The following is a 19,372-nucleotide window of genomic DNA, read 5'->3' as shown; positions in this document are numbered from 1 at the left end:
TTTGCTTTCTATCGATTTTCCATTGACTGTTGAGTAGAGATCATCATCAGGATTCATATTTTTTGGTAAGAATCGAATATGATAGGTCTTAGCGGTGTTTAGTGCTAGTTGTTCATTATTTGTTCTGGACATTAAAATATTCGTATCATCTGCATAGAGAATGATTTGATCTGCAGCAACACAGGTGTTCTTTATGTCGCTCGTGAATATTATAGTTTCTAGTTTGAGTCTTAATAAGTTATGATCTATGGTATCAAATGCCCGGCTTAGATCATAGAATAGGCCAACGACATTTTTTCTTTCATTTAATGCTCTATATATGAATTCCAAACAGTCATAAATTGCAGTATTAGTTGATTTATTTTTTCGAAATCCGTTCTGAATGGATGGCATTAGTTGGAAGTTCTCCAAATAAGCTGTCAATCGTGTGGAGTATGATGTCTCGAAAACTTTTGCAATTTGATTTTGTATGCAGATAGATCTATAATTTTTCATTTCGTTTATAGAACCTTTGTTCTTATAAACTGGAATGCATTTAGACTCTTTGATGGTAGGAAATATTCCAGACGTGAATGAATCATTTATTAGTTCACCTAATGGCTGGGCAATAAGTTTACTAGCAGCCTTCAGGACCTTACCATTTATGCCATCCATTCCTGCTGCAGGTTTAGATGTTGTTTTTGAGATGATTTCCTGAACTTCTTCAGGTGTTACAGGAGTTAGGAAAAAACTTTTATGAAATTTATCGAAATGTTGATCAAGACTAGGAACATGACCTAGATGCTCAGCTGTATTGAGTTGAACTAAGGTACATTAATAATTAGATTCGTAACCATGTATAATCTATAGAGGTAGAGCTTGTATAACCATTTTTATCAGTAAACATTCTAGTAGCACTCTCGGGACTTCCATCCAATTGGTAGGAGAAGCTTGGTGTCAATATCATGTTTTTGATGATCTATATTGAAGTCTTCACACATCATAACAAAGTCAGACTGTGAAGACGCTTTGTCACGTGCTTGTGTTAATACAATCTCGAAAATATTAATGTTTCCGTTAGGTGGCCTGTATGTACTCTTCTATTGACTGTTGAGTAGCGAACGGCACATATCTCAATTCCACGTTCTACAGATAAGCTTTCAATAGATTCAATTTCATTATTGAGATGCCTTTCCCTCATCAATATAAGAGAACCACCATGAGACTTGTCACCTCTTGCATAGGTAGATTCTTCTTTATAGTAACTAAGTTGTGCTATATTTTTAAAATCTGGATTGTTAGTTGTTAACAACAAACACAAAATATAATGATTGTGAGTATTAATAAAGAATTCAATCATTGTATGATTATTTAAGAAAACTTGAATAGTAACATGACATATATTAACTGAAAATTGGATGTCACACATAAAGTTCGCGACATATAGAAGCTTTATTATCAATAGATATAATGAAAATTTGACTTCTCAGTTAGTTTTTCTACACCCGTACTCTAACAATACACTTATATGACCATAATCCGTTTCATAATGATATCCATTATGATACAGATTTTTCATAACGATACAGATTATCAACCAATAGAAACCCATAATTTTTCAATCAAGAATCCTGTTCCTTTGTTTGTCCTAGATTCTAACCTAAGTAACTAATTGCTTTATTTGTCAAAATCAGTTTTCATATTACCTACCTATATTATCAAAATGTCTGAAAACAGCGATATAGAAGGAATACCATCGACTCCAATATTTTTAAAAGATCAGATTATTTACAGTTGTTATATTCAATATAAATATAATTAGAATCTTTATAGTTTTCATATATCCATGATAATACCATTAAGTTTGTGTTTTTTTAAAAAAAATGAGTTAATTACTGTAAATGTGTTCAATACAAATATAATATTTATAGTTTTTCATTATTTATCGGGTTTAGAAAAAATAGCGTATGCAACTCTCATATAATGGTTATTAATACACTCGCATTTACCATACAAAACTCGCCTTCGGCTTGTTTCGTATCCCGGTTAATGCTCGTGTCTTAATAACCATCATTACATGATCGTTGCATAATATACTATTATGCTTGACAAATGAGTGAAAAACAGCTTATTTTTTTGTCATGTGCCAGTCTAAACCTGTCAAATTTGACATTTTTTTCGAAATTCCTGAAAGAATCAGAAAAAGTTGCTCAGTTTCCAATTGTATACCTTTGCTCGAAATTTAGACTCTCTACTGTCACTTCGACTGTTTTCCAATTTTTTAATTTTTCGAATCTTTCGCTGTATCGATTCAAAAGAAACATTACTCAAATTTCATAATGTTGATAAATACGTCTATTCGATTATTGACATATTACCGTCCATACATTGAAAATCCGAATCAGTTTAACAATGAAATGAAAAAACTAGATGAACTTTGTAACAACAAAGACGAATTTCTAGAGTCGCATTCGTTTGTTTTTCTGGAAACAGACCAATGCGGATATTTTCTGGGAAAGATATGACATTGAAGTCTTGTATTCATCAAAATTACTAAATTGGAATCATGTTTCTTTCGAATTTACAGAGCGAAAAATTTAAAAAATTGGAAAAAAGTAGAAGTGACAGTAGTAGTCCAAATTTGGAGCAAGAATATAAAGTTGGAAACTGAGCAACTTTTTTTTTGGCATTTTTCGAAATTTCTAAAAACACAGATTTTTTGACCATTTTCGAAAAAAGTGTCCAATTTGACACGTTTAGAATAGCACATGACAAAAGGAAAGATGCTGTTTTTTACTCATTTTTCAATCACAAACTAACTGCAGAGTCAAATTTTCATTATTACTGATAACTTCCATATGTCGCGAACTTTATGTGTGATACTGTATGTTTACCGATAAATGTCCGGCCACCTGTGTCCAAATTGTCATTGCATCCAGAGAAATAAATTTGGGAAGAAACAGTTGAATCTAGATTGGAATTATTTCCAGTTGTTTCATTTCGTGAAGACTCACTGATGGTTTTCAGATTGGTGGCAGTGATTTCTGTTTCTGTGCCATTGTTTTTCAATTCATACTGTGTACGCCAAATTTGTACTTCAATACTGGAGGAAGCCTCATTTTTAAGTTCGAAGAATCTTTTACGGCTTGGCCACGGGGATCGGCGGTGCGAACGACGAAGCGGGGAGCGAAGCGACCATTCACGCAACACCGTTTGCAGGCCACGGGCAGTCACGTTCGCCGTCGTGACCAATAGTCCGACAGCGAAATGTCTTTATCGAAATTATCTCGATATTACTTAGAAAGTAATAGCATAGGGAACTAAAAAATGAAAAATAAATATAGTTTAAAAAAACTAAAAAAGACGCTTCTGAAGAACATCGAACTAAAAAGTTAAAAATATTTTTTAAATAAGCTTAAAACAATAACGAACGCAATAACGAACACAAGTAATGTTACTTGGAGCAAACAGTAAGATAATTTTTCAAGGGACCCACCGAATCATCTGAAAAATCAAGATGATGTAATTAATGAACTCAAGGGAAATTCATGACTAATTATAGAAAATATTGTCGTGTAAAGCCGACCAAGATATTGATTCATTACAAGGTAAAACCAGATTGAACCACACGCTATGAGGAATTTGCACAGGTTACAAATTTGAGTTCACGGATGTTGTTTCTAATCCATTTCATTGTACTAGGATCGAATGAAGAATGAAAATATGGTCTTTATTCTAAGGTTGATAAATGCGTGTTTTGGAGTTTACTGATAAAATAAATATTATTTCTGTAAATATTTATTCAATTTCAATTACAGAGGTGGCTTGGAAAGAGATTAATACTTTAAAAAACTGTACACTGCCAAGCATCAAGTACTTGAATGAAAAAGATTCGAAATATGTACTTCAAATCTAAGAAATATGCATTACCTTAGAACATTCTTCAGTGATACGGCCTTCCACAAATTCTACAATGGCTACAGCTGCAAAAGTGAGTTATTTTAATAAAATAATTCATAACATTAAATATATAACTGAAGAAACTGGCCACTCTGTGGATGAATTTTAAGAACACCAATCTGGACCCAAATATGCTGTAGTATATAAATATTAATGTAAGAACAACTTGAAGTATTCAAATCACTTGAGGAAGCTACTGTGCTAGCAAAACATGTGATATTTTTCAAATAAAGTTTGTGGAGATCAAATCGTGAGGTGTAGTTTTTGAAATTATTATGGATCTTCATCAAGTAACGGCCGAATCAATCAGAAAAGTATCACTTAACGTCCAAACTGTGGGTTTGTTATTAGTTTATGTAGACACCCCCTGGGGATTTGTGAATGATAATTTATAGAACAAACATGCTGAATGTAACTTTCGCAGATCTATTGCCCACATTGAGCCATTTCAGAGAGTCTGTGTGGGATTCCTTGTCATCTCATTATTCCAAATATGGACGGACCATAGTGTAGTTTTTAAAGAAAATAGTGAGATTTGCAATGAATTATCATTGTAATATTTCATATAAAGATATAAATGGCTTTTTTCATTTCATAAACATTTGAGTAATTTTATCAAAATTATCTTGAATGGTTAAAATATCAAAGGGAAGACACAAGAATGTTTGAACACAGAATAAGCAATCTGTTTCTTTTTTGGAAAGTAGCCTGTGATGTAAAAAAAGAAGTTCCAGGACCCTGGAGAAAGTATTACCCTCTAGAAAATTCAATCCTTTCAATAGGCGTTTCATGAACACTGCCAACAGAATATTGTGTACAAGTTTGAACTTGACAGCTTCCCATATGAAGCTTCCAAGTCAGTAGAATCTTGTCTTCAAAGCGGATACTTCAAATGAAAGTCACTACGAAAATTTCAATTCTTCATAAATTGTTACATTCATACATTTTTTTAAATCAATGTGCTCACCCCGATCCTGTTGGTGAGACATATATCTTGACAGGAATAATAATACATAATATTTATTTAACAGAGACAAAAAATGTTGAAACATCTGAAATTATTTATGATAAAATTAATTAACAAATTAACGAGTTAAAACTTTTGAATCGCTCCCTCTTTTGTAAAATAGCATCCGTCAGTTAATTTAATTATCAATCAAAATGACGGATGAAGAGGTGGTGGAGAATGGTCAACATTGTGAAGAAGATTTGGAAAAGAAATGGCCTCAAATTCTTGCAATTGTACTAGGTAAGTCAAGTTTAATACTTATCTTGGTTCATGCATATAAACTGTATAAGGCTAAAGGTCGAATCTTTTTAATCCAATAGATAAGATACTTGATAGCTACAGTCTTGTTTTGTAACATTTCAAATAAATGAAGATGACCCTGAGAATAGTCTAGGAATACGTTATGAACTGAAATAATTGACAGACAGGAATTTATTTTTGGTGTCAGAACACCTCTGTTCTGTAATATAAGGTGATATTGTTGGAGAGGTAAACATTTGCTTAATCAACTTTATTAGATACTATTATGCCTGTTCTTCAGTGAGTGGTAAACCTTGAATTAAAACTTTATTTGATTGCCAATTTCACTTAAAAAATATTTCAATTATTTTGGTCACTATCGCTTCCTGATGCCAACATGACTTTTACTGAACTGAATCTGGCTGAACACCGAAGCGGTCAGTAATATATACAAAAATCGAAGATACGCGAACCGTTCTTCCTTTTCAGAATAATTCATCGCGTCTGCAGCACACAAATACTCTTCTAGGTTCGCTGTGATATTAGTATACATATTATGTCTATAATTTTGCAACTCGTTGTAAACTATCACTGACACCAATGGTAGGTACGTCTATGCGTGAGTTCTTAATGATGAATAAGTTATATGCTTATTCAAATTTGATACCTTATTTCACACAACGGTAAACTATAATTCAGTTATATATTGCAATCATTGAACATAATCACTTGTTCAATTGACGGTTTTCTTGCTCTCGAACTTCATTACATTTTGAACTAATCCTCGAGTTGATCTGATTGTTCTGCAGCTTGATGCTGGCGAAGACACACCACATTTAAATGATTCGAACGCATAATCGCGATAGCTTCAACTCGATTCTGATCAGTCCGAGAGTTCCAAAATGATGATGAAATCACAATTCGCTGTCGAATCGTCGCGTTCAATGGCGGCGCATCAACAGTTCAACATTGCCACCTTCTGCAAGAGCTCTGTCTCGGGTATTTCGTATGTGTGGAACCATTTGTAAGGATTATTCCGCTTTCTAAGTGAACTACCAGTAGTTTGCTTTTGCTCTGTAGGTTTCTTGTTCAACTGGTTCTTAATCTAGTCGCTGGTATTCCGTAGACGTCTTGTGAATTCATTTACTTTACCCAGTCGCTATTATTTTCACCAGAAATAGGTGCTGTTAGCCTCTTTTTATAGTCTCGTCATTATAACGTTCAAGGAGTATTTGGAGCAATATTCTGATTTTCGAATTTCGAACAACTCTCAGCATCAAATGAATAAAAACAAAATGCTTCATTGTCGTTCCTCGGCATGCATTTTCGAAATGTAGTCATCCTGTTCTACGATATCGAAAACGACGATGTACTTTTCCATAATTTTGGCTACTAACATGTAAATTTTAGATAGCTGTTGAACCCTTACATACGAACAAACTTTTCCAGTTATGAATTATATGTATCTCGTAGCCTAGCTCTCCGGAGCCAGTAGCCTGCAACGTTTTTCTGGTGAGGTGGATTTTTTGTTCCTTCTAAGAACTTGGTCAATTCCTTCGCTATGGTAGCTCAACGTCCGATGTTAGTTATCTTCCGGTGTATTTCCTTCCCTTCTTTGTGTCCTGTTTTCCACCATTATAAAAACATTTTTCCAAAAAGTCCTATTTTCTGAACTGATGAGCTTAGTTTTCTTGTCTCCTAAAGTTTACTAACATGTTTCATGATGACTCTCCGGTAAATTTCAAAAACTACACCTCACGATTTGATCTCCACAAACCGGTGAATATTACTGAGAATATAATTGAATATATCAGAGAGTTCCATATTGAAACAGTTGAAGCGAAAATAATTGAAGATGATTCACAATATTCAACGAAAGTCATTTTTTGTGGAGGAAAAAATCAGTTTTTTATCGACCTTTTTTTGGGTAATGGTTACCTTCCACAATCTGAAAAAATATAAAAATTATAATGGAGAACTTTATACAAGTGTAGAAGGGCAAACTTTTTAGTTTACCCCGATAAGTTACTGCGTAAAAATCAAAGTATTTTTCACAAAGAAAAATCTTCTATTTATCAGTAACTTGTCGTATTTCACAATTTTGCCTATCAAAAAAAAATATTAAGAAATTATACTTATCTTTTACGTTTCGGAGGCCAAAATCTGCCTCCGTCTTCAGAAATGGATATTATATGTAAGTTCACTTATTTCAAAACTTCTTTGACATCTGTCGAAGAAGTAAAGAAATAAGCTCTCAAAAAAGGAATAACTGCATATTTATTCGAATTTTTATCCATTTCTGAAGACGGAGGCAGATTTTGGCCTCCGAAACGTAAAAGATAAGTATAATTTCTTAATATTTTTTTGATAGGCAAAATTGTGAAATACGACAAGTTACTGATAAATAGAAGATTTTTCTTTGTGAAAAATACTTTGATTTTTACGCAGTAACTTATCGGGGTAAACTAAAAAGTTTGCCCTTCTACACTTGTATAAAGTTCTCCATTATAATTTTTATATTTTTTCAGATTGTGGAAGGTAACCATTACCCAAAAAAAGGTCGATAAAAAAATGATTCACAACTAATGAAACTGGATAATAGCATGGTAGATATCAAAATACTTCACAATAACATAATGAGTGTGAATAAGAATCTTGACCAAATGAAAATAAACATATTTATAATTCTATCCAACACTTGGTAAATTAGAGATATGAACCCATATAATATGAATGTGTATAATCATGGTAACGTGAACCAAAATGATGGAGTTATTATATTTAAAAAAAAATATATTTCAAAATTGGAATCAAAATTATACAGCCGAATGTTAAACTACACAATAAAAATATACATTTAATATCTGTTTACAGATCACTATTCACATCAACTAATGATTTCGTTGAAAATTGATCAGAATTTCTAGAATTTCGTAAAGATAACAATACTCGTATTAGCAATCATTTTGTAAAATGAGATATCATTAACATGATGGAGAATAATGGCATCACAAATAACTATTTGAATACGCTTAATGCTCATGGATTCATATCTTATATAAATTCGGTAAAAAGGATCAACTCTGGTGTTTGTATAGATAATTTTTTTGTGAATGATACCTTAAATAACTACAAATAAAATTCATTCATCCTTGAAATCGATATAATTGGGCACTTCTCTATTGCACTATATATCATTTCACCTGAAACAAAGAAGAATTCATCAGAAATATGGAAATATAAAAATTTATTGATAACAAAAAACTGAAAGAAAATATATGTGAAGAGAATTGACTGGATTTATACTCATCAGGTGATATTTAATTTGGCACCCGAATATTATTTCAGAAAACCAACAAAATCGTGGAAAAAAGTACAAACACAATTAAATATAGTAAGAAAACATGAAAAGGAATCCGTGGAATACTGATGGTATTGGAGGTCCATTGAAGGAAAAAATATTTATAAAGCAATGAAAGGCAACCCAACAGAAATAAATAAAAGTGAAAAAATAATAGACGAAGCAAAAATAGATTTTCATCGAAACAAATTTGAAAATAATTAAGAGGAATCCTCTAAACTATGGAAAACTGTGGAAATTACAAATGAAGGAAGTAACGACAATGCAATTAAAGAAATTCAAGCTGATGATGGTTCTATGACCAAAGAAACGGACATAGGTCTCTCTCTCTTTGGTCTTCAACCACATGGTTTTTGCCGGTAAATTATAATTTTGAAACAACGATTTTTATTAAGTAAATTCTAAGAATCTTCTTTATATCAGTGGAAAGTGAACCTCTTTTATTGTAGTGACTTGTTTTATTGTATTGACATGTTTCAATTGTTTAAATGTGACATTCTTTTCGACACGGCAATCCTCACCAAAATCGAAATATTGGAATAAGAGTCCACTCAAATGGAATGCACATATTGACTATTTGATAAAAAAAATACGTAGTGTTACATATAGACTGAAATACATGACACTCTACCTAGATGTAGCTCATATGTGCATACTATACTATATCTTGTTTGAAACTCACCTCTCTTATGAGACTGTTGCTTGGGGAGGAGCAAGTGCTTCTCATATAAAAATCCTATAACAAATACAAAAATTACCTCTGAAAATAATCAAAAATAAAAAATAACTTACCCTACAGAAGCCTTATATTAGGAAACATTGACTCTAAACATAAAACAACTTTACTTCTTCAAAACTGTTATAAGGCAACACAAAATGAGCATGAACTTGAATAAATTGAACATCATTATGAAACTATCCACAGAATTAATGCATCCTATGTGACAAAATCAGAGGAAAATACTTTACAAAAGTATTATACTTACATAGCTCCTCGGCTGAAAAATAAGCTTAAAGCTTGGATCTCAGGTTTGCCCAGAGCACAGATACACCAATATATTGATGTGGAAATTACATATTACTACAATGTACTCGTAAATGATTGTGGAAGATGTATATGGTTGAAATTGTGTAATATGTAGGTCACATTCTCTATTATTCATTTGCTTCATTTTTAAAACTAAGGTGTTTGTTTGTTTGATTGATGTGTGAGTGATGTTCGATGAAATGTACCTACTGTGATGGAAACTCTATATTTATCGTTAACAAAGATTATTACATATTTCAAATTGAATGGCAAATATATATTATTATAATAAAAAAACCTCCGATTTGAGTCGTCTAATTGGAAGATTTTTGTAGCTTTGAACTCCAGTGCAGCTATTATTACAGTGTTTGAGGTCAGCCCCAAGACCTATTTATTACATATCAGTGTATGTACTACAATTTGCTCTACAAACTTTTTTATAGCTTGGGAATTAGCTAGATTGATTAATTTTCCAACGGTATCCTGGTGGGTTGACGTGAGTGGTTTGCTCGACTCACTCAATCGACCGCTGTGTAAATCGGTGGTTCGAACTGTAAGGCTGTACTATCGATTTTCACTTCCTATCGTCCAACCCGTGTTTGGAATCACACGTTGAAAGTATCAACAGGAAGGGTGTCATACTTCAATTACTGATTTTGACCCAAACGAACAAACAAATGGGCAAGCTGAATGAAACCGTTTAAAATACAATGGCTCGACCAACGTCTAAGTTTGAATATACCGATGGCATTTGATGTTTTGTCCCTCAATACACCCATTTATTTTTCGAACTTCTCAACTTTGTTCTGTCCCTTTCAACAACTCATACAAACAGTTATAGTTCTCAGATTGTGAATTAGTCTTTTTAGAAATCGAAGCCAAATTCAACTCAGTGCACCTAGAACTTCATTGTTTAAGAACTCTTTCATTTGGAGAACTGCATTCATGTGGAATAAACTTCCTGAGAACGTTTTTCCAAATGGATTTAATCTCCAGCGATTCAAATTCAATGTGAATCGCTCCTTTCGCACAGGTACCGTTCTTACAGCGCCTTAAGGATTTTCCTGTAGGGCTTCTCTTTTATCCTCCAAATAAAATTGAAGAATCCACAATGATTATATAGATATTTCCTATAATATATGGATGCAGAAGTTCAAATAATCAAAGAAAGATTATCCAGTTCAACTACAATTGAAGAATATATTTATCCACAACAATATATCAATATTCCAGTGTGAAGAATTTCGGACCTTCTGTTGAACTTATGGAGTTTTCCAGAAATTTATTGGCCTTGGACATCTTACTATAAATGATCCAGTTCTACCTTTCGTTCCAGTTAATAGCCATTACATATGATCCTTCTTCAAGTTCTGAAAAAGTCCAGTATTTATATCAAATTATCTAAAAGAACAATTTGTTCAGGTCAGTCACGATTTACCTACAATGTACGTTAATGGACTGACACCTATCAGAAAACAACTACTCCTTTGGCTAATACCACGAAGGGCGTTGTATTATATCCGACAAATGTCATGAAGTTATTCCTGCATTTGCTGTTGGCCATACAACTGGCACAATCTATTTTCAATTATTGGAACACACTTGCAGACCGGTTTCGGGCTGTTTGGCCACTCGTCAGTGCCGGTAGTGTCTATCATCAACATAAAGTCGATTTCCGATAATTGAAAATCGAATTCCTTTAGAGTATCCTTTCTCGAACTAAGCTGAAGCGAACAACAAACAACCTGTTTGTCATCGCCCCATTTGCCTGTGAACGATGTATCTAACTGCAAGTAGGACTGCATAATTTGTGAAATTTTCTTCCTTATACGTGGAATTGGAAAATATTACTAGTTCATAGGCAAATGGGGCGATGACAAACATGTTGTTTGTCTTTCGCTTCAGCCTAGTTCAAGAAATGTTACTCTAAATAAATTCGATTTTCAATAATCGGACATAATCGACTTTATGTTGATGATAGACAGCCTGAAACCGGCTGCAAGTGTGTTCTAATAATAGAAAATTGAATCCGGCAGTTGTATCGCCAACAGCATATGCAGGAATAATTTCAGTGAAGAATCCTGGCACTGACATCTGTCGGATATAATCCAATGTCCTTCGTGGTAGTACCCAGGGGAGTAGTTGTTTTCTTGGCAGTCCATTAAGCTAGCTAGAGTGTAGGTAAATCGAGACTGACCTGAACGAATTGTTCTTTCAGATAATTTGATTCACAGCCAGTCTCCAAGTATGCTTACTCGATTTGTGCAGTATTTATATTCAATGGTCTGTCTGTCGGTCCATCAGTCTGCCGTGATTCTGAGGTTTTTTCCATTTCGTTAGAAACAAAAATAAATATCGACTTACTAGTTTGATAAACACATATCTCTTTATGGAAATATTTTCAAAACAACTGGAATTATCGAAAATTGTTAAGTCACATCCATCTCAAAAAGATTCACAAAAAAAATGTTAACACTTTTTCACACCTCTGATAGTTAATAAAAAAAGATTTTGAATATGATGAGCCTCTATGTTCTTAATTAGCTACTTCTTCAACATGCTGTGTTCAAGTGTGAGAGACGGCCCAGGTCAAAATATTTAACAATAATAAAGATTTTTGGTAAAATGAAAAAGCTGAAACAAGCTTGGTGAACTCCTTCACTTCATTATTCTCCATTCAGTAAGAACTTAAAAAGAATCAATTAAGATCAACCAAATGCAAATGTACAAACGGACCAAGTATCTGTGATAACGTAATTTCTCAATAAAACCACAAAATTGAGACCATGGAGAATGAAACAATTGCCAGTTAGATTCCGCGATTATGAAATTGTTCATAAATATTCGACATTGGTGGAGAAGATTGTGATGATTCTACTGTTACTCTGTATATTCTTTGAGTTTTACCCGGTGTACCTTGTTTTACCCTGTAGTTGGTTTTTGATATATGAATAATTCAATTATTGAAATTATAGATAACTTCACTGTTCACTGTTTGATCAGTCCAACTGAGGATGTTACTATATAGTGAACCGTGTATTGGAGATAAAGTCTATATTGTGAACATTTGTAATTATTATCATGAATAGTAGGTATTATCTATATGACAAATACCATGTTTCAAACAAAATACACGATAAACCCACTTTCAGGAAAATATTTGTTTGCAGACCTACTACTACATTCATGTTGCAATCTTTTTTGCATTCAATATCTGTAAAGTGTATAAAAATCCCTTTTGATGTGAATGGAAGGTAAACCAAATGAAGCAATACAATTCAGAAACTTTTTCTGTTTGAGAGATTTTTTCCAATTAGACTAAAATATTATCTACCTAGTTGGTTACATTCAATTTGCAATCCTAGGCATAAATAATGTAATTATCGTTAATGTTATAATTTATTTCAGCATGTCTTGCACCGTTGACCAATGGGCTTCAACTAGCTTGGACTTCACCATTCATTCCAAAAATAACCAAAGACAAGGAACATTACGATATATCAGAAGAAGAAGCATCATACCTCACAATTATTCAGCCTATTGCAATGATCCTAACTTCCCCCTTTTCTTCAAAATTATGCGACATTATTGGGAGGAAGAGAACGCTGATGCTGATAACACTGCCACACACAATGAGTTGGATTTTGGCAGCAGTTGCTACAGACATATATACTTTTTATGGTTCTAAGATTTGCTCGGGAATGGCAAGTGGAATAGCTTTTGCTGCTTTACCTATGTATATAGGGGAAGTGTCTTGTCCTGAAGTGCGAGGAACTTGGGGAAATCTGTTTTCTTCGGCAATATATCTAGGAGAATTTGTAATGGCTATACTCGGCAGTTATTTCAATGTTGAAGAAACATCTTACATATGTATTTCAATCCCTATTTTATTTAGCATACTTTTTTCTTTCATGCCCGAATCGCCTTACTTTTATATAATGAAAGAAAAACCTGATTATGCTAAAACTTCTTTACGATTCTTCAAACGGAAGGTAAACATAGATCATGATTTTATGTTGCTGCAGAATGATGTAACAAGACAAATGTCGGAATCTGCAGAATGGATAGATTTCATTAAAATTGAAAGTAATAGAAAAGCACTTTCAGCAGCAATATTCTTGAGAACTTCCCAAGTATTTGGAGGATTGACACTCTTTATTGTTTACATTCAATTCATTTTTGAGAAATCTGGTGGCAATGTAAGTCCGGAATTATCATCAATGATATATACAGGTCTGAGTTTTGTCTTGAATATTTTTGTTGTTATATTTGTCGTGGATAGACTGGAGAGAAAGAGTGCTTATATATGTTCAATTGGTCCTTGCTCTGTAATCCTCCTTTTGGTTTCGGCATATTTCTATGTTGATAGATACTATCCTGACACAGTTGGTACTTCCTTTAAATGGGTACCAATTACAGGAATGATATCTTACATGATATTTGCATCTTTTGGGGTGGCAGTCATTCCTACATTGATGCTTGGTGAACTGTTTTCTACCAGTGTCAAATCTAAAGCAATGACGATAATGTCAATAATTTTTGGGATGCTTTCATGCGTCACTTACTATATTTTTCATTTCTTATATTTTTCTATTGGACTCTATGCGCCGTTTTTATTCCTTGGATGCTGCAATGCCATTTCAACAGTGCTCTCACATTTTTTAATACCAGAAACGAAAGGTAAAACTCTTGAGGAAATTCAACAAGCTCTCAAAAATAAGAGTTTCAATGTTGTAAACCGAGTTGTTTGATTAAATAAGTTATGGCTATCGTTCAGAGGAACATCATTGTATTGAAGATTTTGACACTTGCACTTAGACTATATATCTGTTTTTCAATTTCAGTTTTACGACTTGAAAAAATCTAAAGAGTATTACTGGAGTTTTATCCTAACATGAAACCATTATATTAACACCTCGACACGTGTTTCGTTCACCAAGTGATCATCTTCAAGACGAAAATTCAACTAGATATACATACAATGTTATCCTTATTTAAACCATAGATACCTCTGCTAGGTACCTGCATCTCAATTGTCTTATATTTATTTTGCAAGTTGCCTTACATAATAGATAAATCTGATAACTGAAATATTTCAACAAGCTATATAGTATACCACTAGATATTGGTCTACCATCGTTATTCATAATACTGTTGTTTACTCATTTCTACACTCTCATAGACATCTACATCTGTTGTTGTCAACTAGTCCAACTGATCTTGATGAACTAATAAAGCCTATGGAATGGTTTTGTTACAAAATATGTTAGCGACTGTTGATTTTTCTGGTCTTCCATATTTTAGGTGTGCTAAGTGTTCCTTATATCTTATTTTAATAGACCTTATAGTTTGTTCATGATATTTTGAATCACAGTCCTTCAATTATTCAATTTCATAAACACTTTTCCAAACTCCAAAATAGATGTTGAATTTTTATTTGGTACCAAATGATCACCTATAAATTGAGTCAAATAAGTCATTATCTATTTGTTTTCTTTCGTTTAACTTACAACCGTATCCGAAATTGCATATCCGTAACATACCGGGTTCAAAATTATTAAGGCATATTCTTGTCAAACATTGACATCACCAGATGTCATGTTCGAAAGTTTTCGTATGCACTATATATATTTATGCACAAATATCAAAGCGAGGACAGGGCCTCAAAAAAGTGACGAGGGCCAGAAATAATAAAGATGAAAACTGAAATTATTCACAGTAACTGTAGCAGTCAGAAAGATTGTGAAACTCGAAGTTTGCAGAAAGGTGACAAAGAGAGACCTCATACAAATATGAGGATCCTCTGTAATACTTTTTTGCAAACTTCATTTCAACCTCACTTTCGTAAGTATGAACACGTTGTTTATTCAATAATTATTATAGAATTCCTCATGAAGAGACAATGTCTCAAAAGCTTGAACAGAAAATAATAATAATAATAATAATAATAATAATAATCTTCATTCAAAATAGACATCCTAATATACAAATGGTAATATGATTGTGAATATTAAATAAAATTTAGACGAAATATATAATATTATTAGATGTTAGATATAGTATTAGATATAACATGCGAAAATAAGAAAATGTACTAGTGGGAAAATGGACAATGAAAAGAAAACAATAGATGCAGATCTTAATCTAATAATTCTGTGATCGTATATATTCCATAAGGGAGTGTTTAAATTGTTGGAGTGAATTGCTTTTTTTAATGTTGATAGGAAGTTTATTATAATTCAATAATCCCTTATGAAATAACGAGTTCATTGTTCTTGAGAGACTAGTTCTTGAAACCCACAGGTCACTGCTACCTCTTGTAGGATAGTTATGAATTTGATGGTTGAAACTGATAAATTCATTGAAGTAAGGTGCTATTTGACCAGTAAGTATTTTAAAGATGAAAATCATTGAAAAATAGTATAATCTGTCTTTTATTGTCAACCAGTTCAACGCGTCAATCATTGTTGCAATAGGAGTATATTTGTTGCCTTTTAACAGTATTCGCATACCTCTGTTTTGTAGTTTTTGTAGCATTGATATGCAGTTTCCGTCAAGCAGAAAAAGTAAACTGGCACAGTAATCAAAATGCGGTTGAATTATTGATCGGTAAACTGTTAGGTTGGATTGAAATGTTAGTTGACGACTTATCCTTGTAAAGAAAAACATTTTTTTAGAAATTTTGTTGTAGATGTATTGAAAGTGTTTTTTCAGATTCAAATTGTTATCAACTATGAAACCCAGATATTTATATTCTTCAACAATATCAATAGATTCACCATATATATTAATATTGATTGTATTCTTATCAATTGAATTATATTTAAATGGAGTTGTTAATATCATGGCTTTCGTTTTGTTAACATTTAATTTAAGTTTATTTCTGTTCAGAAAGACTGTAATATTAAGTAAGCTCATATTTAGTTTGCGAATAGCATTATCTAAATTAACATCACTTGCTGCGAGTAGTGTATCGTCTGCAAACAAATTTATGAATTCACAGTCTGGAATATAGTTAATATCATTTAGGTATAGTATGAAGAGTAGGGGACCTAATACACTACCTTGCGGTACTCCAGTATTAATATTTATTTCACTCGAAAATACATTGTTGACTTTCGTACATTGGGATCTATTGACTAAGTAACTTTTAAACCATTGTAATACATTGCCAGAAATACCATAGTATTCTAATTTAGAGAGAAGGATTGAAATGTCGATTGTTTCAAAAGCTCTTTTGAAGTCTAAAAATACTGCCACTATAAATTTATTTTCGTCAATTAATAGTTTCCACTTGGACAGAGTAAGTTGGAGGGCAGATTCACATGAATGCTTTGATCTGAATCCTGATTGATATTCCATTAATAAATTGTTATTTTCAATATATGTACTGAATTGGTTATATACAGCTAGTTCTAATACTTTTTCAAGTGGTGGTAAAGTGTTTATTGGGCGGAAATTGCAGACTTCATTAGTATTTGTAACCTTAGGTACTGGAACTATAGTACTTAATTTGAGCTTTTCAGGAAATTGACCATTTTTCAAAGATGTATTTACAAAATTCAATATAACATGACCTACAACTTCAAAAATACTCTTAAGAACTTTATTGTTGATAATATCAGCATTGCATTTGTTATCTAAACTAGATATGATTGTTCTTAATTCTTTCATAGTTAGCATTTTGAATTTAGATAGTTTGCATTCAATTACTTTGAGATCTATACATGACCAGGGTTGGGAATTAGGAATAGTTAACCTGATGTCTTGTATACTTCCAATGAAAAAAATATTGAACAATTCGGCCTTATCTCGATTTGTGACTGCTTTTTGCGCATCAAATATTATTTCGTCTGGAATGGGACTATTGTTGGGTTTGATCAAGGATTTGAGAGTTTGCCACATTTTTTTAGAGTCAGATGAACACTCATCAATATTTCGTTTATAATATTCAGATTTTTTAAATTTCAATAAGTTAACTACTTCATTTCTATAGCTTTTATATACTAACCAATTATACTCATTATCATGAACGTTTAAGCTATTTTTAAAATTTCTATATGCCCTATCCCTTTTTCTTGTTAAATCATGAACCTCGCCATCATACCAGGGCAATTGGTTTTTATGAGGGCTGAAAGATTTCAAGGGAGATATGACATTGACGTGTGTTTTGATATTATCGATTAAATTAAAATAAACTTCGTCAATATCACTCAAGTTCATATTCCAGGTAGAATTCACCAATCTTTCATTAAGCATTTCAAGGTTTTTTTGGCTGAAGTTTCTATGGAATTTGGTGACTGGACAGTATGATGGTTGAGTGGATTTAATTGAGACCGTAACAATGTTATGATCAGTGATTCTGGGAATTTCATGTACTAAACACAAATTAACAGGTGAAGAACTCAAAACGAAATCAATCAATGTACTACTAGTATTAGTCACTCGTGTTGGTTCGTTAACTAATTGCTCAACACCTAAGTTTGAAATAAAATTTCTGAATTTCTGCACCGATCTGTCATTAAGTTTTAAAAGATTCAAATTGAAATCACCTATTAATACACATTTACCTTTTTCATTGAAGATATTTTCTGCCCAGCTCTCAAAATGATCAAAAAATGAATCAAACGTGGAACTAGGTGAGCGATATAAGCAGCCTACTAATACAACCTCGTTATGAATCTGAACTTTTATAACTAGACACCAATAAGTCACATCTATAATAATATTCTTGATTAACTTGAAATTGATGTCATTACGCACATAAATTACCACTCCCCCTGAGTGGCGGTTTGCAGAGTCACATCTCACAATTTGATAATCTTCAATGTTGATCTCAAAATCTTCAATATCTTTGGTAGTTCGAGCCTCACTGAGCAATATAATTGAAGGACGACAACGAACTATATCGTGAACTAATTGGTCATAATTCGCTGGTAAACTCTGAATATTGGTGTATATAATGTCTGTATTGTACGGTATAGTAGGATGTTTAATTTCTAGTTTTTTCCATTTGACTGCTGACTTGGTTGTTTATTGACAATGGTAGGAATGTTATTGATGTATTTGATAGTTTTATCATTATCACCTTGGTTAATTATGTCTGCTAGTTTTTTCTTCACTGATAAATAATAGTCTCTTTGCATTTTGGTTTGATCCCCAAAAATATTGATGTTTGGTATTTGAAGCGATTTTTTATTTCTCAGTATGTATAGAAAAAAAAATTCACAATCTTTCTGCCTCTAACTGTTACACCCGATTTCTTTCTTCTTGAGGTTGAAAATGAGCGACTTATGTGGAAATATTTATTTATTTCTCTAGAACAAAACATTTCTTGGTATTGGCGAATAAAGAGCTATCAAATATCGAGTAAATAATATTCACAAACACCGCTTTCTTGTTGAACACATGTTTGGGCCCTTCTCTCGACACTATGTGTTGTTATCAACACAATTCGTCCATCAATTCTATTTATTATAGTTTCAATATAATTTGTTAGTTCATCTAGATTATTGTTTTATTTTGTACACCTTATTTTTCAGAAATCCCCAAAAATAAAAATCTAGTTGTCACGTCTGGTGAACGAGGAGGCCACTTAACAGGACCATTTGTAGCAAACCATCTGTTTCCGAAACAGTCTCGCAACATTCTTTTTAGGCCATTGAAATTATGTGCTGGTGGTCCATTTTGCTGAAAATAGATCATCTGACGAGTCAAAAAACTCTTCCAACACTCTTGTTAATAGATTAATGTAACGGGGTTTGTTCAAAGAATCATGGTAGAAAAATAGACCACA

At 32.6% G+C, this 19,372-nt stretch overlaps 1 protein-coding gene and 1 long non-coding RNA gene across 5 annotated transcripts; one reads left to right on the top strand and one right to left on the bottom strand.

Annotated features, from left to right (window-relative positions):
• The first annotated feature begins 4,958 nt into the window (after window positions 1–4,958).
• Window positions 4,959–19,085, top strand: LOC111514680 (facilitated trehalose transporter Tret1-like). Of its 4 annotated transcripts, none has more exons than XM_023170929.2 (2): window positions 4,959–5,188; window positions 12,985–19,085. In XM_023170929.2, the coding sequence occupies exons 1-2, from the start codon at window positions 5,101–5,103 to the stop codon at window positions 14,325–14,327; spliced, it is 1,431 nt and encodes a 476-aa protein (XP_023026697.2). In that variant the 5' UTR covers window positions 4,959–5,100; the 3' UTR covers window positions 14,328–19,085. The 4 variants fall into 4 exon arrangements, with proteins under 4 accessions (XP_023026697.2, XP_023026698.1, XP_074033920.1 ...); XM_023170930.2 differs by lacking the exon at window positions 4,959–5,188 and adding an exon at window positions 5,306–5,437; XM_074177819.1 differs by lacking the exon at window positions 4,959–5,188 and adding an exon at window positions 5,688–5,791.
• LOC141483314 (uncharacterized) lies at window positions 7,969–12,989 on the bottom strand. The gene is made up of 2 exons (XR_012466007.1): window positions 9,232–12,989; window positions 7,969–8,391 (listed from the first exon to the last, which is right to left on the bottom strand). It is a non-coding gene; the product is annotated as an uncharacterized lncRNA (long non-coding RNA).
• Window positions 19,086–19,372: the final 287 nt, after the last annotated feature.

The sequence above is a fragment of the Leptinotarsa decemlineata genome, unplaced genomic scaffold, assembly GCF_025532065.1.
Source record: "Leptinotarsa decemlineata unplaced genomic scaffold, Ldec_3_MD MMD2_tig00003308_RagTag_RagTag, whole genome shotgun sequence".
Classification (NCBI taxonomy): Eukaryota; Metazoa; Arthropoda; class Insecta; order Coleoptera; family Chrysomelidae; genus Leptinotarsa; species Leptinotarsa decemlineata.
Note: the sequence above shows the minus strand (reverse complement) of the source record. Positions and strands in the feature narration are given on the sequence as shown.

Excerpts from the sequence above, each read along its gene's own strand:
- LOC111514680 (XM_023170929.2), top strand. The coding sequence starts at position 5,101 with ATGACGGATGAAGAGGTGGTGGAGAATGGTCAACATTGTGAAGAAGAT. Across the intron at positions 5,189-12,984 it reads AATTCTTGCAATTGTACTAG|CATGTCTTGCACCGTTGACC; the intron begins GTAAGTCAAGTT and ends AATTTATTTCAG.